Here is a 22,479-nt window from a genome sequence, read left to right as displayed (position 1 = left end):
ACAGGAAGTGGCAAAGTTTAAAATAATGCCTTTACTGTTAGGACTAGTATGCTGTCATAAGCCACAATCCTTTTGTTTTGGTAAGTTGTTGATTTTCAATAGAAAACACAAATGAACATGTGTACAAGTTCCAAAGTGGATACATCACCTCTGAATTTGGTATCAAATAATTAAATTTATTTTTCAGATATCAAATCTTCATATGTTAAGTTTTTTCCATTATTTTAAACTTCACTTGAATCTCTAAAAAGCTAACTAAGTTGTACTATATGAGTGCAGTTTAATCTTCTGTAAGATGCTATCAAATTAAACTCTCAGCAGTTTTAAAGAAAAGGGAGTTATTACCAGAAAAACTCATTAAGATCTGACAATCAAAAAGGCAAATAATTTCAAACAGACTAGTTCGGCAGGCAAAATTTATACAATTATTTTTTAATACTGTCTATGTATAACCATTTTCATAAGTAAAAAAATTAATTTTTTATATCACACTATGATTGATTAAAAGTACTTATCTTTCCAGTTAAGTTTTCAACTTTGAAAAACTACAAATTAAGTTAAAGTAAATTTTTTGTTTCGTTAGATTATCAGGCTGCTCTCAAAATGACTTTAATTCATTACATTAACTTACGACCATTTTTTCAAAATGCATATTTGAGTGTACTTAATGGTACTAACGTGTAAATCAACTATCCAAATCAAGATCTTCTGCTATCTGCAATATCTTGGTTTTTAAAAGGTAAGTGCTACCTTTTTTGTAGCTTAGCACATCAAAAACAGGTATTTAAGAGAAAGTTTAATTCTAGCCTATTTATTTTAAACAACACAAATGTGAAACCTAAAAATAACATTTTATATCCCTCAAAGATAGATCAAGAATTACTTACCCCATACACCTGCAGCTAAAGACTTATTCTGATTTGGTTCTCTCTCATACTCAGGATTTAAAGATGGCTGAAAAAAAGTTGGAATAAAAATAATACAATAAATGTTTAAACTGCTCACATTTAAGAAAAAAATCCTTTTAAAAGTAATCTTAGGGACTTCCCTGGTGGTCCAGTGGCTAAGACTCCATGCTCCCAATGCAGGGGCCCAGGGTTTGATCTCTGGTCAGGGAACTAGATCCCACATGCTGCAACTAAAGATCCCATGTGCCACAACTAAGACACGGTGCAGCCAAATAAATAAATATTTTAAAACTAAAAAAATAAAGGTAATCTCAAAACTATACAGAAAAATCTGACAGACATAATACAATGAACTCTTAACTACTAAACACTAATTATTCATAAATATTACTTTCTGCTTATTCTGCTAACAATTAAAATGGTTACTATCTACACTCACTCCAAGTTGAAGAAAACAAAAGAAGGGTCTTTAAATATTCTCCTCATCCCCAACTACGTGAGGAAAAAGTATGAATTTTTTTAAAAAGGCAAACGTTAAGAGAATGTAGTCTTTGCATCAATATGAGAAATCATCCTTTCTTAGCATAAGGTCAAGAGCAGGGAAGAGGAAAATCAGACAATTCCTCAACTCTTCTGTTAGGTTTGCATCACTGAATGTTTAGTTAAACATGCTCATTTTCAAAGCAAAGTACAAATTTATATTTCAAAAAGTGATGCTCAGGGTATTAAAAAGAAAACTGAGGTGAGCACTGAATATGTACTCTAAAGCTAATCTTATTAGATGTTTACTCTCTAGAAAAGGGAATTTGTTTAAATCGCTATGAAGAGAAAAATGACATAAATTTATCCAAAGTTTTAAAAAACCACACAGTGAGACACAGGAATATAAGTAGGAGGGAAGGAGGAAGAAGACTGGGGAAGGGAAGAGTTATGTACAAAAAGCCTCACAAAATGTAAGGATTAAAAATAATTGAGGAGGGCTTCCCTGGTGGCGCAGTGGTTGAGAATCCACCTGCCGATGCAGGGGACATGGGTTCATGCCCCAGTCTAGGAAGATCCCACATGCCGCGGAGCAGCTAGACCCGTGAGCCATGGCCGCTGAGCCTACGCATCCGGAGCCTGTGCTCCGCAACGGGAGAGGCCACAACAGTGAGAGGCCTGCATACCGCAAAAAAATAAAAAATAAAAAAAATAATTGAGGGACTTCCCTAGCGGTCCAGTGATTGGGACTCCGAGCTCCCAATGCAGGGGCCTGGGTTCGATCCCTGGTCAGGGAACTAGAGCCTGCATGCCGCAACTAAAGATCCCACGTGCTGCAATTTAGACCCGGTGCAGCCAAATAAATAAATAAATATTTTATAAATAAATAAATAATTGAACCTGTCAAGTGTGATCTCTGTAGAAAATGAGCTGTGCTGATAAAATCTTAGAGAGACTTGATGCTTACACAGCACTTACAGAAACCTCATTTGTATTAAAATTATAAGAAACTTACAAAATCCTCAGCCTCAAACTGTTTGCGTTCTCTCTTGTCTTCTTTCCTCCCCGTTTCACTGTCAGGTATGCTGTTTTCATGTAGGCCCTGGCTTTTTCCAGAATGGAAAATACTGCTACGAGAACGGGAACTTCCACCATGGTATCCCCCTCGATGATTTATGTTTTCAGTACCATTTCTTCCATGTGTACGCCATCCATTTTTTTCTTTCCTTCCAAAGTTACCTTTATTTAATAATGGTAAAGTAGTATAAATTCAAAGAAGATGGGTATGCTTAAAGATTTAATCACAATCAAAACATTCTCATAAGAATGTGAAGAAAATTATTCTTAAACTCTACTGTTCCTTAGCAAATTTTACCTCCGTTAGGACGTCCAATTCCAGAATCAAAGCCATCTGAAGAGTTGTGTCGTCGACAATTCACATCATAACGATTTTCTGTCCATGAAAAGTTTTCAGAATGCTTTTCAAAATTCAGTGACGACTGAAACAGATTATAAGCATACAGGTAAACATACATATACAACTTAACTATAACTTGAAAAACTAGTAATACTCTGGCTTAATTTATTTCCAAGAATTTTAAATGGTTAAGAACATTTTATAGTTATTTTCAATGTGTTTGGTAACCGGTAACTTATAAGATGAGTTCCATTGTTCATCTATTTTTTTCTACCTAACAGAAACAAGAGCACCATTCTGAGCTCAACAACTATATTTATCCAAAAACTTTAAAGGTAAAAGACCGCTGTAAGGAAATCAAAGCAAATATAGTACCCTTATTTTATAACAAAATGTAATATTGTGTATCACACACTATTTGATTTAAATAGCTCAAGGTTTTCTTCAACATCAGAAAATTATGGCAAATGAAGCTAATTCTATTTTAAGTTCTGTAGGTTTATTTCCAAACTCCTCTTCTCCAAAGCACATGTTTTAAAAGAAAATTTATCAAAGGAAGAATGTGTAAAAATGATTTTAAAGAATTAGAAATGTATAAAAACTCACAATGATTCATAAAGGTTGCTGTTTTTCCCCAATATTAATCCATTAGTCTGATAAAATCACAATCAGAACTCCAGAGCTTTTTTGTTTTAATGCCCTGACCATTCCTCTGGATTGTACTAATATTACAATTCTCTCCAGGACAAAGAGTAGAGTTCCTCAGTTACAATACAAACCCACTGCACATACCCATTTCATCCAATTGGGCCCCTCCACATGGCTGCTGTGGGACTTAACTGGTGCAAGTTCCCCTACTGCCCCTGGCTTCATCCTCATGCTGCTTCTGTGCATGAAAGGTAAAGCCTTTGATTATCTGTCTTCTGCCAGCATCCATGAAACAACGGTAACAGGCTAGCTTGCTACGCTTTTAAGTAGAGTAAAAACCCAAGCCCTTCACAGACCCTAACAGTTTTGGTGATGAGGATGTCACGCTCTCAGAGTTAAAACCTTCTGGAAAAAGAAAAACAAGGGTATGGTCTCTTGGGCCAGACTGGGGCATAGGAGAAGACTCTCCAGGATCTGGCAGCAATTGCTCTCACCCAAGTGATTGGTGGAAGTGAGGGTCCCTCACTGTTTAGCGACCAAGTGGCAAGGGGCAGGACTGAAACAAGGTGTCCATACAGTGCTCTGATTGTTGCAAATCTCCTCTCAGTCGAAGGAAGGGATGTATTGCCATGAGATGGGGTCCCACCTGAAAGGCAATATGGTTGTGGCTGCCAAAGTCAAGAGGTCTCCAAAGCGGAAGAGCAATGAATATAGAGAGTTTTGGAAAGACTGAAAACATTAGAAGTAAGTTTATTAAGCTGAACTGCTGCTAGTACTGGAAACAAAGAAAAGGCAGAGAGAAACAAAGAAAAAGCACAGAGTATTCTGTGCTCTTCGTACTCCCTGATCCCTTCCTTCCCCACATCAAACTCAGCTGCTTCAACAAGAAAGTCAACTGTGCGAGAACTTAAGAAAGAGACAACCTCTTTTAGTTCTGTTGCACACAGGTACCCAAGACACCATCCTAACCACTCTCATGGAGGAGAGACAGTACTAAGCATAAGAGTGGCTGAAAGTTTTCAGTATGGGGCAAAGCCATGGCAGTACGGTACATGGGGGCATGAAAGGCCCCAGCCTGAGTGTTTGCTGGGGCCAGGAGGTACACAAGAGAGAAGGCAACACCAATCCTGGCTTCAGAAGCCAGAACAGCAAAAGCCTCCAAGCCACCCATGCAATCCCCAAAGGAGCAGTCTTTCTCTCCACCCTGTACTTTCCCACATTCCAAGCTAAAGAAATCATGTAATCTCCTGAAAGCTTAGACTGTAACTCTGATATGCATGTACTAATAAACTCCTTAGTCTGTGTCCCCATAGTGGGAAAAGGCACCCCAGTGCCCCAAGGTGGCCAATAGTTTGGAAAAAAAACTCAGCAGGAGAGAGAAATTAAAAGCAATCTTGCAGGTGGGGCTATTAGGCCAACTCAATGAACTGTTGTGTTTTACAGTTAGTGCTAATGCTACATGCTTGTACTGAAAATGCTCAAGATTCTCCCATTCAGGAAATGTCACAGGTTGACAGGTGATTCCCATCCCCTTCCAAGTGGTCTAATAAAAAGCACAGCTCCCAGAAGGAAAGAAAAGAAAATCAGATTATGTGGCTGAAGACTTGACGGCTCTGGAGTATTCAAAGAGGCTATTTCCCAGTAAGGCAGTGCCATCTGCCTGACACACGCACCAAGTACACTCCTTTTTAAAATGGAATGCGGGGAGTTCCCTGGTGGCCTAGCGGTTAGGATTCCAGGCTTTCACTGCCGTGGCCCAGGTTCAATGTTCAATCCTTGGTCGGAGAACTAAGATCCCAGAAGTTGCACAGCCAAAAGAAAAAAAAGAAGAAAAAGTGGCTCTTGTCCTAATGCTGAGCTCTTATTGAAAGCAAACAACTCAAACTAAGGACTCACCAATAAAGTGGTACACCAATCAAGAGCCCAAGAGGGCTCTTGACCAAATGGAAATCGTGTGTTCAACAGCACAGCTGGCCTAGCCCTAGAAGTGGCAACTACGCTTTGGAGTAAACTTTATTCCCCCGCCTGTCACCTGTAACAAGCCACTATAAGCCACTATTTCAATAAGCCTCTCAAATCAGAAAAGTTCCCTTAAACGCCTGCGCCTGGCTCACCGATGCTTCAACTAAGTTAAAAGATGATGGTGCACACAGCAGCCATCCAGCCCCAACTCTGGAAAACCAAATGGGTTAAGTGCTAATCAGCTAAACAGAACAACATAAAAGCTACGACCCTCGCCTTAGATAATATTCTTTAGGACAAGACATTCTATATTTTTCTAACTCTTGGTCTGTTGCCAATGGCCTAGTCTTCTCGTCTGTCACCTGAAGAACTACAGACTAGCAGATTAAAAACATCTCTTTGGGGTCACACACTGTGGGAAACTGCAGCTGTTGCTGAGGCAATCTGAGTCACTAATGTTGATTCAGTAAGGCTTGCTGTCTGATGAGAGTGAATGGCACTGAGAACGACTGAAATTACAATGCTGATCAAGTCTTTGGCACACCACCTAGATCCACCATCACACCAGACATGGAACACACCCACTATCATAGACTGGCTACAAAATAAAGGACTTTATCTTTCTGATGCAGAAGCCACCACTGCATGCCAACTTGTGACTCTTGCCAAAAGTTGGTCCATTTGTCTCACTGTGAAGAAGACCATATCACACGAGAACTACATCGAACCTTTGAGTACTTCATGGAGCTCTCAATGGAGTCTCACTACCACTGAAACTTTTTCAGGCTACACTGTTACTGCTGCAGTCTGATGGGCTAACTCTGGTCACACTATTGTGGCTCTTGAAATTAATTCATGTAATGTTCTTGGCATATTCCAGACCACTAACATTCCACTAACAGTACATCTTTTGTCAAAAAGGTCATCCCTGCAATGAGCCAATATTCAAAGTACTCAATGAACATTCCATATTCCCTATCCACAAGTACTGACAAGCATTTTAACACATCCCTCATTTCTTCTCACATCTTAGTAAGACAGTCTGGTCAATGAATGCAGCATAGCCAAAAAAGGATCATCTCCTCTTAGCCACTTCCTGGGTAATCATCAGGATGAAATAAGTGGAGAGTTATGAGATTATACAGACCTACATCAAAAATTCAAGATTCTGCCCTGATTATCTTGACATGATGTTTCTTTCTTTCCCCTAAGAACAACTGTAGGCCAGGCCACCCCTCAGGCTGATGGCCAACCAAAAAGGAATTCAAACAATCTGGTTTGGCCACCTGGATTCTCTTGTTGAACTGGCATGGTCCTACACATATAGACAATGACCATTTGCTTGTGTACACTTTTCACCAAGTCCCCACCATAGTGTCCAATGTAGACCAAGGTGAGGGTGAGACACCTTTATAATGGGTCTCTGAAAATCATTTTAAAATGCCCCTCTCCCAGTCACGTCCAGTTCCTCTAGATAAAAAAATCTGGGTGCGGGCTTCCCTGGTGGTGCAGTGGTTGAGAGTCCGCCTGCCGATGCAGGGGATGCGGGTTCGTGCCCTGGTCCGGGAAGATCCCACATGCTGCGGAGTGGCTGGGCCTGTGAGATATGGCTGAGCCTGCGCGCTATGGCTGAGCCTGCGCTCCGCAGCGGGAGAGGCCACAACAGTGAGAGGCCCGCGTACCACGAAAAAAAAAAAAAAAAAAAAAAAAGGTAACCTTGCCATGGGCCAATATTCAAAGTACTCAATGGACATTCCATATTCCCTACCTGTACAACCTATTTCATTCTAATAAAAATTCATATGATTCTCTTAACACTTAAGTGGTCTTAGGTTATGCCATGTATGGCAACTGAGGTTGCAACTAATGACGACACTGTCCATGTTTCTTAACCAAACCAGTGTAATAGTAATCCGAATCAAGTTTAACAACAAATTGGAGTGATCTGTGTCTCTTTGGACAAACTGGAGTGATCTGTGTCCCTCTGGGTGGTATGTTTGTAAAAGGGACGGGGGGTGGGGGAAGATAAGCCACAGAATGTCTTCTATTGAGGATATGTTGCTTTGGGGCCCATCTTATTGCCCCTATAACTGTAGGTAATAACACCAAACCTCAAGTCAGTTTCCCTTGAGTGGATTTGGGGGGTGGGGGGCGCATGCTGCGCAGCATGCGAGATCTTAGTTCCCTGACTGGGGATGGAACCTGCACCCCTGCAGTGGAAGCGTGGAGTCTTACCTTAACCACTGGACTGCCAGGGAAGTCCCTCCCTTGAATGGATTTTAATGGATATAACAGAGTGGTCTTAGACCATATACTGGTTGGCTGAAATAAATCATTTACTGGTCCCCCAACAAGTTATTCACAATTGGCTAAATCCTGGTCTCACTCACTGTGCTGCTTGGGACACTGGTAGTAGCCTTCATTAAATGCTGTGTAAGACAAATTAAATGGATTTGGTTCTAGCCTCTGTTTGTCAGGTTAATCAGAGTAGCTGAGTGAGTGGTACAACCATGTGAAAATTCAAATTTGGCCAAAAACATGTATGGCTGATGGGTGGACTATTGGGACAAGCAACCAATCATGGGCCCTGAGCATCCCTGCATGTTCTTATTGTATGCCAAGAATGCAAGGCCTTGACAGCTCTTTGTATGGCTCATTTCTCAGGGTTATGTTCTCAGAGAACATTGAGGAACAGGTAACGTCTTACTCTGAGACAAAGAGCAGACTTCTTATAAATGCGGTAGATTTCCCTCTCAGTGCAAGAACAGCATCCACCTGGGCCCCCTCCATGTCAACTCCCAGAGGTTTTAAGGGACATGAAGAACCAGTGCCACAATCATGCTGTACTGCTTGTTGTGCTAAAAGTAATAAAGCTCTCTGGGACTTCCCTGGTGGCACAGTGGTTGAGAGTCTGCCCGCCAATGCAGGGGACACGGGTTCGTGCCCCGGTCTGGGAGGATCCCACATGCCGTGGAGCAGCTGGGCCCGTGAGCCACGGCCGCTGAGCCTGTGCTCCGCAACGGGAGAGGCCACAGCGGTGAGAGGCCTGCGTACTGCAAAAAAAAAAAAAAGAATACGCCTACCAATGCAGGGGACGTGGGTTTGAGCCCTGGTCCAGGAAGACCCCACATGCCGCGGAGCAACTAAGCCCGTGCACCACAACTACTGAGCCTGCACTCTAGAGTCCGTGAGCCATAACTACTGAGCCTGCACTCTAGAGCCCACGAGCCACAACTAGTGAGCCTGTGTGCCACAACTACTGAAGTTGTGGCACTATACGCACCTAGAACCCATACTCCGCAACAAGAGAAGCCACTGCAACAAGAAGCCTACACACCACAACAAAGAGTAGGCCCCACTTGCCACAACTACAGAAAGCCCACGCGCAGCAACGAAGACCCAATGCAACCAAAAATAAATAAATAAAAATAAATAAATAAAAAATAAAGCTCTTTGTCTCTGACCCGGAAGTCTCAGGAAGTCTCACGTCTTTTGCCAGCATCCATGAAACAGTAACAGGCTACCTTGTTATAGTTACCTTGAAAGTAGGATAAAATTTCAGAGCCTTCACAGACTCTGACATATAGCCAGCACAATAAAATATGAATAAGAAACACAAGTAAGATGACTGAAAATGCAGAGAGAAAACTGATATTATTTGTGAATGAACGTTTTTCCACATTAAAAAATCCAAAAGACATTAGAGTAAAAACTACTGAAGGTTGCTAGAAACAATACTAACACAAGAGACAATATATCTGCAACAAAGACTTAATATGAAAGCTTTTTAAAACAGCATTTAAGATAGCAACAAGTACTATAGAGTACTTGAACATATATCTAGTAAAATACATGGGAGACAAAAAAAGAACTATGTGGGGCTTCCCTGGTGGCGCAGTGGTTGAGAGTCTGCCTGCCGATGCAGGGGACACGGGTTCGTGCCCCAGTCCGGGAAGATTCCACATGCCGCGGAGCGGCTGGGCCCGTGAGCCATGGCTGCTGAGCCTGCGCGTCCGGAGCCTGTGCTCCTCAATGGGAGAGGCCACAGCAGTGAGAGGCCCGCGTACCCCCAAAAAAAAGAACTATGTGACTTTACTTAAAATATTAAAGATCACTCACACACACACACACACACACACACACACACACATTCCAAAACCAATCCCCCCCCAAAAGGCAACCCAAAAGAAATAACAAAGGATGTGAACAAGCAATTCAAAGAAATATAAGCCAATGTCCAAGAAACAGTGAAAATACATTTCACAACAAAGATTGGCAAAAATGTTAACTGATAATCTGACAAAGTTTTGGCAAGAGTACAAAGTAAAGACAATAGTTACGCACAGCATACAGGGGTATAAATCCGCATACCACATGGAAGAGGAATTTAGCAATATAGAACTAAATTCCGGCAATTTTTCTTTTAACTACAGGTTAGAGCCTTGCTATTCAAAGTGTGGTCCACAGACAAGCAGAATCAACAGCATTTTGAAGACTGTTAGGACTAGGACCCCATTAGAGACCTACTGAAATTAGAATCTGCATTTTAACAAAATTCCCAGGTTATTTTCATAGCCATTAATGTTTGAGAAGCAGAGGCCAAAAGAATTCTTATCCAGGACTTCCCTGGTGGCACAGTGGTTAAGAATCCACCTGCCAATGCAGGGGACACGGGTTCAAGCCCTGGTCCAGGAAGATCCCACATGCTGCGGAGCAACTAAGCCCGTGCACCGCAACTACTGAGCCTGCAAGTCACAACTACTGAAGCCCGCGCGCCTAGAGCCCATAATCCGCAACAAGAGAAACCACCAGGGGCTTCCCTGGTGGCACAGTGGTTGAGAGTCCGCCTGCCGATGCAGGGGACATGGGTTCGTGCCCTGGTCCGGGAAGATCCCACATGCTGCGGAGCGGCTAGGCCCGTGAGCCATGGCTGCTAAGCCTGCGTGTCCAGAGCCTGTGCTCCGCAACAGGAGAGGCCACAACAGTGAGAGGCCCGTGCACTGCAACAGAGTAGCCCCCACTCGACGCAACTAGGGAAAGCCCGTGCACAGCAACAAAGAGCCAATGCAACAAACAAATAAACAAAGAATTCTCATCCATGTATACAAGGAGACAGTACATGAATAGTCATTACAGTTCTCTCTAGAGTAGCCTAAAGATATAAACAATCTCAAATTAATGAGACAAATGAAATGTGATACAGAGGCACAAAAAAGATTACTGTACAGAGCTTTAAGATAATTATAGCATATCTGCAGGTATCAACAGGGGAAAAAAATCTCGAAGATATAATGAATATAAAAACAAGGTGCAGACATAAATGATAATCGTTTATATAAATGTTTTTAAACATACAGAACAATACTATTTATTTTATTTATTTATTTATTTATTTATTTATTTATTTTGCTGTACACGGGCCTCTCACTGTTGTGTCCTCTCCCGCTGCGGAGCACAGGCTCCAGACGCGAAGGCTTAGCAGCCATGGCTCACGGGCCTAGCCGCTCCGCAGCATGTGGGATCTTCCCGGACCGGGGCATGAACCCGTGTCCCTTGCAACGGCAGGCGGACTCTCAACTACTGCGCCACCAGGGAAGCCCTAAACATACAGAACAATACTATTTATTGATATTCACATACTTAGTAATAATAAAAGAATATGCATCGAGAATACCTCTGGGGAAAAAATGAAGACAGAAAACAGACTGTGTTGAAGTATACAGCAGACTTCAATTGTTTATTTCTAGAAGAGATACAGAACTAACATGACAAAATGTTAAGATGTGACTCTTGGATGGTTAAGTGTTCGTTTAATTATTCTTTATGCTTCTTTGTATGTTTAAATATTTTATTAGAACCATCCACATGGTTCTTTTAGAATTATCAAGACAAACACACTGGAGGGAAATATCTGCAGAATATACAGCAAACAAACCCCTCAATATGAAAAGAGGTATTACAAATAAATCACTAAGAAATAAATTACATGAATAAGCAAGTTCTTAGAAACAGTTCCTAACACAAAAATATGCTCAACCATAATAATGCAAATCAAAACAATGAAGTGCCATTTTTCATCCAATTTCACGAAGATGAAAAAAAATGGGAAAACATCCAGTGTTGCCAAAACTGAAAAAACTGGTCCCCCGTTATAAAATTTTTATAGGATTATAAGTTGGTATAACCTTTTTGGAGATCAATTAGGCACTATCTACCAAAATGTATAAATCTTCCAATTCGCTGATTCTGCTGCTAGGAATTTCCCCTACAAATATATAATCAAGAGATGTCCAGGCATTCCTGTGGCTTAATCCATTAATAAGTAACCAATTAATCTCTGTAAATTCACCCAATAGAAGATTACAGTTGACAGTTGAACAATGCAGGGGGTTGGGGTACCGACCCTCTGCACAGTCAAAAATCCATGTATAACATTACAGTCGGCCCTCTGTATCCACAGATCACACAGTACTACAGTACATATTTATTGGAAAAAAATCCAAGTACATGAACACAAATAAGTCAAACCCATATTGTTCAAGGGTCAACTGTACAAAGCCACTGAAGAGTTAGATACCCATGTACTAAGTATAGAAATATATTGGAGACGCTATCCTTGAAGGAAAGAAAAAAAAAAAAGCAATTTCATTTGTTTATCCAAACCAGGATAAAAATATATTCTGGTGTATGCATAAAAACGTCCTGGTATTTCACTTCTAAAAATTGGTCTACTTAATAATCAAGAAAAGAAAGTTATTAAGCTGATTAATCTTCAAAGTCAGGCACACATGGGCTCCTATCCTAATTCTAGCATTTTGGGTCAGGTTACTTATCTCACTCAACCTCAGTTTCCTCATATGTAAGTGGGGAGAAGAAAACAGTACTTTACCTCTTATGATTTTTGTTAGCCTTCTTATAAAGTGTTTTACACAGTGACTGGTACGCAGTAATGACTCAAGAAACACTAGTTATTACATTTTAAATCTTTTTCTGAATTCTTTTTCAAAATATAGCACCATTTTCTGATTCCCAGAATACCTAAATCAAAAGTTAACAGAAACTACGTAGTAAACAAGAAGTTTCAATGAACTCAACTACAAGTCAGACTACATTTTCTCATCCTCTCTTAGCCTAAAGCACACATTTTCAGGCAAACCGACACTGCTTACATTATTGAAGGAAAGTAATTACAATGTTACTTTTCAAACTGCAGGTCAGGGCCCATTATAAAGGACATGAGATTAGTAGCAATTTGCATTTTTTATTGGAATAAAAAAGACCAAAAGAGAAAGAAGAACACAGGTAAATGACTTCTGCTTTAGTTACATCAATGTGCATTTAAAAACATTATGTAAAATTTCTTACTGGGTCCCAATCAATAGTTCAAAAGCCAATGCCCCACTTCATAGACATAAACAACCACATGCAGTTTAAAATTTCACCACATGATGGGGCTAAACTTCTGTACACCTCAGAAAACTGCTAGGTGCAGTGCTGAAAATACTGCTACCCTTGACTCAAGTGCTCCTATCATCCCTTCAAATAACAAAGAAAAGACTTAACACTGAATTGAGGCAGGGTGGTGATGGGATGAATTGGGAGATTGGGATTGACATATATACACTAATATGTATAAAATAGATAAGTAATAAGAACCTGCTGTATAAAAAAATAAAATAAAATTCAGAAAAAAAACCCGCTAAGTTGAAATAGAGAACCCAACAGTAATTTAAGTCTATCCTATTTATTCAGGATAAGATTAAAGGGCTCTGGCAGAAAACAAGAGATTAATTATAACTGAGAATCCATGAACAGTGATTTTGAGAGATAAAAGCAGTATAAGAAGTCATTACTAAAAGTGTATACTTGTTTGTGTTCGTCAAAACCACTTTGGGTAAGGTCTAAGGAGATAGTTTAAAATACTGCTAGTTAAGAGTTCAAACTGATACTACTTTCTGCAGGTAATTTAAAATAAATTAGAATAACTGATCATTTAGAACAGGCAATCCCAAGTCTCAAAATCATCATCTTCATTCATGATCTATATAACCAGATCAAGAGTCTGGTTCTAGAAAGCAGTAAGGATTCAAGAGTCTGATTCTAGGGCTTCTCTGGTGGCACAATGGTTAAGAATCCACCTGCCAATGCAGGGGACACGGGTTCGAGCCCTGGTCCGGGAAGATCCCACATGCCGCAGAGCAACTAAGCCCAGGCACCACAACTACTGAGCCTGCACTCTAGAGCCCCTGAGCCACAACTACTGAGCCCACATGCCACAACCACTGAGCCCGCGCGTCTGGAGCCCCTGCTCTGAAACAAGAGAAGCCACCACAATGAGAAGCCCACGTACCACAATGAAGAGTAGCTCCCGCTCGCCACAACTAGAGAAAGCCTGTGTGCAGCAACTAAGACCCAACACAGAAAGAAAGAAAGAAAGAAAGAAAGAAAGAAAGAAAGAAAGAAAGAAAGAAAGAAAGAAAGAAAGAAAGAAAGAAAATGGGCAAAGTGCATAAACAGACATTTAAAAAAAATGAAAACAAGTCTTATACTCATTTCAGAGAAAATGAACTAAAGAGAAAAAGGAAACAAAGGGAGGAGCAAGAAACTCATACATATATCCAGGCTCTAAAGTAGGCCTGGAAAAAAATGAACCCAGGGAAAGCATAACTGAGAGCAGCCTGGGGGGTGGGGGTTGGGGGTGGGGACATTAAAAAAAAAAGAAAACAAGTCTTATACTAATTTCAGAGAAAATGAACTAAAGAGAAAAAGGAAACAAAGGGAGGAGCAAGAAACTCGTATGTATCCAGGCTCTGAAGTAGGCCTGGAAAAAAATGAACCCAGGAAAAGCATAACTGAGAGCAGCCTGGGGGGTGGGGGGTGGGGGGTGGACACAAACAACAGCAGCAACAGCGAAGCAAATTTCAGAGACCTAAAAAGAAGAGGAAAGGGGGCAGAGTCTGTAACTAAGAAGTGATCTCAGTTACTTCTCAGTAATAGTCTACATTTCCTAACAACTATGATCCATTTTATGTCTATGAAATGAAATGTTCAATCATTTTACGAAATTCCAAAATGAGTCCTATGGAAATATTACAGAATAGAAAATGCATCCTAGATTCTAGTCTAGGCTCACACTAATTACATGAAAACAGGCCAATTAACCTTCCAGAGAACCATCTGTATAAAATAAAGTCAGTTCACATGATCATTAAGAGCCATCTTCAAACTTTAAAAATCCCCTGTCTAGGAAAATTTTCTCTCTCCAATGCAGCTTTTTCAATATATTATGATCTGACAAGTCCTTAATGGGGAACAACCTTCCAAATTGTAAAACTGTTCCTATAAGAGCTGTTTTAGTAAACTCTTCTATAAGAACTGCCTGTACCCCCAAAAGGTCCTAGATGAATGCCTTAGCATGGCAGAGCTTGATTAACAGGCAAGCAGATGATCAAGACCCCCTCTTGATTCCTTTGCACTATGGAAAAAACAAAGTGGAAGACAGCTATTGAGCCAGACAGATTGATTCTAATCAATTTCAAGGTCCCTCTTAGCATGCCTTGTAAGTGGATGACAATTTCAATGTCAAGCAAGTCTTATAACAAACTATGTCCTGTTTTGGTTATGTAAAATGAACATTTTTAAATTAGTGAGTCACCTGATACGTAACAACACTGCAAAGTTCTCAGAACTCCTAAAATTTGAGTATATGCCATTCACAGTCTCATTTATTTGAAAAAGAAGTCTTCTGGTTATAAGAAAAGACTTCAAAAACTTCCGGTTTTTTTAAAAAACATTATCTATAGGAAAGTAAGTAAAGCAAGTTATCAGAAGAATAGTATAGGAAAAGGTAAGATGCAAAAGTAATGTGCAATGTACTTACCTGGTTTGAATTTTAAAATGCAGAACTTTCAAAAAACAACTTTTGAAGTAAATGGTTTAGTATGTTGATGGTATATTGAAAATTGACTTCTTAAATAATAAAAACCAACAGATTAAATATAAAATAACTTAGAAAATAATATAAAAAGTATTTTACGACAAAAACATTAAGCTTTAGTTTAACTACATCTGTGTAGAACATGAACTAAACAGAGGCAGACTGAAAGACAAAAAGAAAAGAGAGATGCAAGAAAAAATACCTTTGTTGATGATGGTGGGGTAGGAAAATTAAGCCAGGCTGGAGCAAAGTCATGCTGCGCCATTTAGGTCCAGTCTCTCCAACTCAGCGAAACAAGGCTTCAACACCTCATGGCAAGTCCCTGTCGTATAAAAATAGAAGGTATTAGATCTATACAGCTCCTGGCCAAAATTATCTTCTTATACCTCCTTTAAATTACAATGATCTGACTACTACAAGATTTCAATTATAATGAAATTCTAGAAAAGGCAAAAATATAGTGACAGAAACTAGATCAGCGGAGTGCAGGTGAAGGGCCTGGGGAGGACGGAAATGACTACAAAGTGAAGGAAGAAATTTTCAAGGGTAACTGAGTATTTATCCTAATTGTGGTGATGATTATACAAACTATACACTTGTTAAAACTCATCAAATTGTGCACTTAAAACTGGATAATTTTATTATAAACTATCTCAATGACACTTATTTTTTTAAATTACAATAGTCTTATCACAAAGATGAGTTATCAAGTGTCTCCTGACATGACACAATAGGATGTATGCAGCACTATCTATGTACACAGCACAAGTTATTCTTGCCGCCAACCCTTACAGAATCTGAAATCTAACTAACAATTTGCAGGAAATTCAACATAGAGAAACAAATTAAAGGACAAATGAAGGAAGTAATCCACCAAATGCAGATCACACGATGAGTTAAATGATCTGGTTTCTTCAACAAATAAATAGCTTTATAGGCAGAGCAATCAAATACAACATGTGGCCCTTACATAAATCCTTACTCAACCAAGTTTAAAAAGTGAAAATTATGAAACAGTCAAAAATTTTAACATGAGCTGAATATTAAATGACTTTAAGAAATTACTAATCACTTTAGATGTGATGACTGTTAGTGCAATGCTGGTACAGTGGACCCTTAAAGAACAGGGTTTAGAACTGTGAGGGTCCACTTATACAAGGATTTTTTTTTTTTTCCACTAAATACATACTATAGCACTTCACAACCTGAGGTTGGTTGGATCCAAGGATGTGGAGCATCGGGTGTGGAGGGCCAACCGTAAAGATTTTCTGTATGGATGGACAGCACCCCAACCCCCACCCTGCTCAAGGGTCATCTGTAATAAAAGGACATATACAGAAGTCTTCGCAATTAAATCAATACATCTGGAATTTGCTTTAAAAAGAAAAAGGGAACACTGAACACGGGTGTCACTGAAACAAGGTTGTCCATATGTTTATAAATGTTAGTAGAAGTAAGTGTACAGTCTCTCTACTTATACATATGTTTGAAAATTTCCATAATTAAAAGGTTTTTTAAAATTACAATCATCACAATGGGTATCCACTGCTCTTGCATTCTAAACTTAACTTTTTGGAAGCCTCTCTCAATTGCATCAATAAAAATTTCAAGTTGCCAGCCCAATCTAAACACAGTAAACTCATAGTTTTTTAAAATGAGGGAGAAGCCAACTGGGCAACTGTACTCATTTCAATATACAGCTTACATATTAGTCAATGAAGAAATCAAATTTTCTGAACATTAATGTCTAAGTTTACTAATAAATGTTTCATATTTACAACTACATAATAATCTCAAAAGTGGAACTTGAAAAAGCAAGATGATCAATACCATTGTTAGTCTTCCTTTTTCAAAATTCTTTCAAATATAAGTGCGTGCCATGGCAGAATTTGTCATACCAATTTCCTAAAATACTTTAAAAATTGTCAAGACACTACAGAAACATTCTACTTCTATCCCAAACTGTACTGGTTCATTACAAGAAAGGTTAAGGAAAAAAACCCAAAAAACAAAAAAAAAACCCTGATACAATTTACCAATACCAATAAAACACTTATGAAACAAATGCAATATTTTAAGACTGTACCTAAATCAAAACGAACTACACAAAAATTTGGACATTTTGACCTCTAATTCTACCACCGCCATACATTATATTTTAAAGTCTTCTGAAATAAAAATGAAAACTCAAGTGTTTCAGGATGTATAAAAATTTTTATTATCTATTTTGACATGAAGCTAAATACTGTTTTGAGGTGTCTGTGATAGGATGTTACTTTTCCAACAACTTTTCAGAAACTTTTTGTTGGAAACTCTTAAAATTATAGGTTCAATAATTCAATGAGAATGAAAAATTATTTTTATAGCTTGTTCCAAATAAAAATTCACAAAAACTCCAAAGGACCTAAATAAAATAACGAATAATTTAAAGCTTTTTCATTTTATACAGCGTCTCATCCCAAATGATGGCTAAATAAGAAGTTATATTCTAAAACTTATACCTAGGAGGCAAACCACTACTACTGTCTCTGTTTCTGCAATGTCTTTATGAATTCTAATTTAAATCAAGTTCTTACAGAATAAAGCATGGATAGCTAATGGCATAGGTTTTCCTGTTCTGAAAAAAGGTAAAGAGCAATACTAGCTAATATTAGGACATTTATACAAGTATGTGAAAGGATCAGGATATGCTATCCCCAAAATATGCCAATTTGACATAAGAAAAATTTTGAGCTGAAGGCATGTGAGTTCCTGAAATCCCTTACCTACCTCAAAGCAGTGCCTCTCAAAAGAATTTATTAATCCTGTCCCCTGGAGCAACTCTAATCTTCTCCTTTTGGGAAACAAACAAACAAAAAATCCAGCACCACCACACCCAGACATTGCCACAAACTCCTAAGGACCCAGTTATCTATCTTTTCTCAAAAGTCATTTGCTTTTTCTATTAAGTATCCTTTTTCCCTGTGAAGATATAGAGATCCCAAATTCTACTCATCTCTTTGAGTTACTCATCTCTAAGTACTGCTAGGTGTGAGGACACACTAATAAACTGGTTTGTTTTCTCTTGTTAATCTGTCTTTCCTCAGTCTAATTTACAGGGCCCCAGCCAGAGAACCTAGAAAAGAAATTTTACCCCCTACACATATAAAAGCATATTAAAGTTTAAAAGCTCCACCCTATCCACTTTCTTTTTTTTTCCTTTGAATTTTTGAATTTTATTTTTTATACAGCAGGTTCTTATTAGTTATCTATTTATACACATTAGTGTATATATGTCAATCCCAATCTGCCAATTCATCCCACCACCACCATCCCCGCCTCTTTCCCCCTCCATTTTCTTTTAACTGTGCTTTATGCCATCTGATTTCATTCCATCTTCCTTTCCCTATATGTTATAGGCTGAACTGTGTCCATTCCCCAGCCCCCCTGCCCAAAATTTCATCATGCTGAAACCTAACATACCTCAGAATGTAGAAAGAAAGAAGGAAAGAGAGAGAAAGAGGGAGGGAGGGAAAAATGCTGCCAGTATGAAAATCCTAATTTCTCATCTCACCCAATTTACTACTTGTTCACCACTGACAATAGAAATCCACCAGGGGAACACTGGTTCTGAAATAACCCAAATGTAAACTCTATACGTTCTAAGTGTACATGCTTGACTTAAAAAAAAAAAAAAAAAAGACCACTAACTACTTAGAAGTCCCAAATATAGTTCTTTGAATTGAAAACTAATATACTTTGGCAAGAAATACACAAATAGATGGGACTTTCCTATTTCTGGTAATGTTTTACTTCTGAATCCACAAAATTTGTGCCAAAGAATGAGCATCAAACTTACATCTTTATAATGGTTTATATTTCAGATAAATAAGCTTTAAAAGTCACAAAGCCTATCAAAAACACCCCAAATCAACCAATGGCTAAAGCATTCTAACTAGAGGTAGAATATAGATTACTGTTAAAAAAAGAACATGGGAGGACTTCCCTGGTGGTCCAGTGGTTAAGAATCTGCCTTCCAATGCAGGGGACTCAGGTTTGATCCCTGGTTGTGGAACTAAGATCCCACATGCTGCGGGGCAACTAAGCCCACACACCGCAACCACTGAGCCTGTACCAGAACTAGAGAGCCCGCATGCCGCAACAAAAGATCCCACATGCCGCAACTAAGACCCGACGCAGCCAAAAATAAATAAATAAATAAATAAATTTTTAAAAAAGAAAAAGAGAACATGGGCTTCAGAGTCCAACAGGCCTGGATTCAAATCAGCTCAACCAGTTACTAGGCTGAGTCTCAGCTTCCTCTCTTCATTAAAATTAAGATAACTACTACTTACTTACCTTATAAAATTCATCCTGAAAACGTTAAAGTTATTTTTTTTAAAAAGAAAAAAACTAGTACCCTTCCCCACCATAATGGTTTTATAGCAACCCTTGAATAAGGTTAAGTTTTTCCAACATTAAACAGCTAACATTCCTTCATTAGGAAGGCAAGAACCAGAAGACCACTATTCATAGTCATCTTTAGTAAACCTGTGGAATACTCCTTTAGTAAGCTTAGTTTAATACATTAACAGATTTCCTTTAAAAAGTAGTCTTCTTCCCAATTCAGGCCTAAAGCCATTATACAGGGCAGAGCAAAGGAGCCAAGGGTCTAAAACTAAGTGTTAGAGCCAGAGTAGGGATGACAGGGTATTAACACATGGAACTGGCCCAGCACAGTATGTCAGCATCAAAGCAGAGCAACAAAGGACATCCATGAAGAAAGGACAACCAGGGATGGGGCAGTGAGCCCAAAAAGAGTGAGGAAGGCATCCATGCAGTAGAAAGGAAGCAGCTAGAATAAGGAGTTATAAGACTAAGCAGGGAGAGAAGGGTATCCACATGGAAGTGGCAGCTGGGGCTACAATAAAAAATTGGTTATATACAAGGAAAATGATCAAATAAATATATTCAGAATGATGAAAGCTAATAAGTTTCATACTGTTAAAGATGGTAATTAATAATGGAAAGGATGAAAACTAGAGTGAATGATGTGTTGTATGATTAACACAAGTCACGTATTAATAAAATACTAATATTCATATATATCATAAAGATAAATACTTCTGGTTTTGTGTGTGTGTGTGTGTGTGTGTATCCCTCCTCTCCCCCAGCTCTGCACACTGAACGGGCCAGGCCTAACCATAGTGACACTCCAATAGCAACAAGCATACTTAACATCCAGGTCTTGTCTTCTAAAAACCATTTTCCAATAAAAGAAACCAGGGCTTTTTTGAGAAATGAACAGCTGATTCCGGGGCTAGGAAAAGATGACAAAGCAAGTCTGGAATATTCTTTTGTGGCAAAAACCAAGGAAGTGTCCAAATAATGACTAGGAAATATCAAAAGGACACAGAAACCAGCTTGAGTGAGCTCCCATTGGTCAAATCAGAGACAATTTGAGCATTAAAAATGAGAAAATATATGGAAAGGACATCAACACAAATGGTGAAATACAGAACTCCAAGAGCCTACCCCTCCACACAAACACCAAAAACTCAAGCAAAATCTGTCAGAACCAACTTTATCAGAACTCTGAAAAAGTCTAAGGTTTACAACAATTAGGGCAGCACTGAATCAAGAAAATGGAAACTTTAAAATGATAGTAAAGCTTTATGGCATTTTCACTTGCCCTTGACCCACATCTTCTCCGGGGCACAATGGAGGTTTTGAAGACCCAGTGTAGGACTCTGGTCTCTGGTTCCAGAGTGAGCAGAGCAGACCTTATTCTCACAGAATTATGTTTGTCTGTGTAAACCTGTCTGGGGGCTACGTGAGGACCGAAGACAGGCACTTGCCTTTGTTTTGCCTAACAGGAAAGGAAAATGTGTCAAGCAGAGAGCAATCCTCCAAAACACTGTAAGGCAAATGCAGAGCCCCCTGCCAAGGACAGAGGTTTACAATTCAGTGAACAATAGCACACCCAAAGCCTGGGAGAAAAGGCTGAGAGGGAATTGGGTGGAGGGTGGGGGAGAGTTATGGCATTGCAACAAACTCCCTCATGCCCTATAAGGGAAATGAGAAAACCACACCAACACTCAGGGCAAGATTCATGCTCAGAAAAAAAACCTGAGAAGGTCCTAAGCTTTCACCCCTGGCTGATCATTAGGTTCAGCAAAACCAGTACATGAAGGCTAAGACAGTTATAAACAGTGTGTAAAGAAATGCCCTAACACAGATCCAGTAAGAAAAAAGTGGGAGAGTTCATATTTTTTTCCTTTCCCTTTATTTTTATTCCCTTTTGGCTCCAGGCATGCATCTGCAACAAAACACTAGCTGACAAGGTAAAGATGGCTCTTGTTTGAAGAGCTCGGAGAACAGCAGTATCCATGGACAGCTGAAATAAAACTGCTATTGTATTGCACTGAAACTACTTTTTGTAACCACTGAACCTTTAGTAAAGCCTTACTAAAGCCTGCAACCTGTCTCAGATATGCTGTGAGCACCAAGATGGTTTCTGGCTTGGCCCATGTGTGAAGGATTTGCAACCTTTAGACAAAATAATATATTGACCCTGATAACTTTTATATTTTGTTCATCATGGATTTTTTTGCATTAATTTAAATTTCATTAAAATGTTATTTATCTCAAACAACAACAAAACACTAGGTGATCGCAATCTAAGGGACAGAGACTTCAGAAACTAACCAACACAAAGAATAAAGACTTTCAGAAATAGTTTAGATAAGTCACTAAATGAACACAGAACCACAATCCACAGCAAGCAACCCTCAAGCATGGGGAGAAAAAACATTTGATTCCTAAAGTCTCCAAATTACAATATTCAAAATGTTCGATTTTCTAACAAAAATTACAAAGCGTACAAAGAAACAATAAAGTATGGCCCACTGTGGGGGGGGGGAACGTGGAGGGGAGGTTGTGATATTAGCAGACACTGTCCCCGATGATGAACAGACATTAACGGTCTTAAATACAAAGAGCTAAAGGAAACCAGGAGAACAATGTCTCAACAAATAGACTGGAATTACAGCAAAGAACCAAACAAATTCTGGAGCCAAAAAGTACAATAACTGAAATGAAAATTTCACTAGACAGTTTCAACAGCAGATCTGAGCCGGCAAAAAGAA

General features: G+C 39.1%; 1 protein-coding gene across 2 annotated transcripts in view; it reads right to left on the bottom strand.

The window, feature by feature from the left end:
* Nucleotides 1-22,479, bottom strand: part of GPBP1 (GC-rich promoter binding protein 1) — a 73,035-nt gene that overhangs the window by 22,990 nt on the left and 27,566 nt on the right. For both annotated transcript variants that reach the window (XM_060092907.1, XM_060092908.1), the window contains exons 3-6: nucleotides 15,555-15,674; nucleotides 2,764-2,887; nucleotides 2,404-2,627; nucleotides 888-954 (exon numbers count right to left, since the gene is read on the bottom strand). In XM_060092907.1, coding sequence (XP_059948890.1) covers nucleotides 888-954; nucleotides 2,404-2,627; nucleotides 2,764-2,887; nucleotides 15,555-15,617 — 478 coding nt within the window. In that variant the 5' untranslated portion in view covers nucleotides 15,618-15,674. The remainder of the gene's footprint in view (nucleotides 1-887; nucleotides 955-2,403; nucleotides 2,628-2,763; nucleotides 2,888-15,554; nucleotides 15,675-22,479) is intronic.

The sequence above is a fragment of the Mesoplodon densirostris genome, chromosome 3 (assembly GCF_025265405.1).
Source record: "Mesoplodon densirostris isolate mMesDen1 chromosome 3, mMesDen1 primary haplotype, whole genome shotgun sequence".
Lineage (NCBI taxonomy): Eukaryota > Metazoa > Chordata > Mammalia > Artiodactyla > Ziphiidae > Mesoplodon > Mesoplodon densirostris.
Note: the sequence above shows the minus strand (reverse complement) of the source record. Positions and strands in the feature narration are given on the sequence as shown.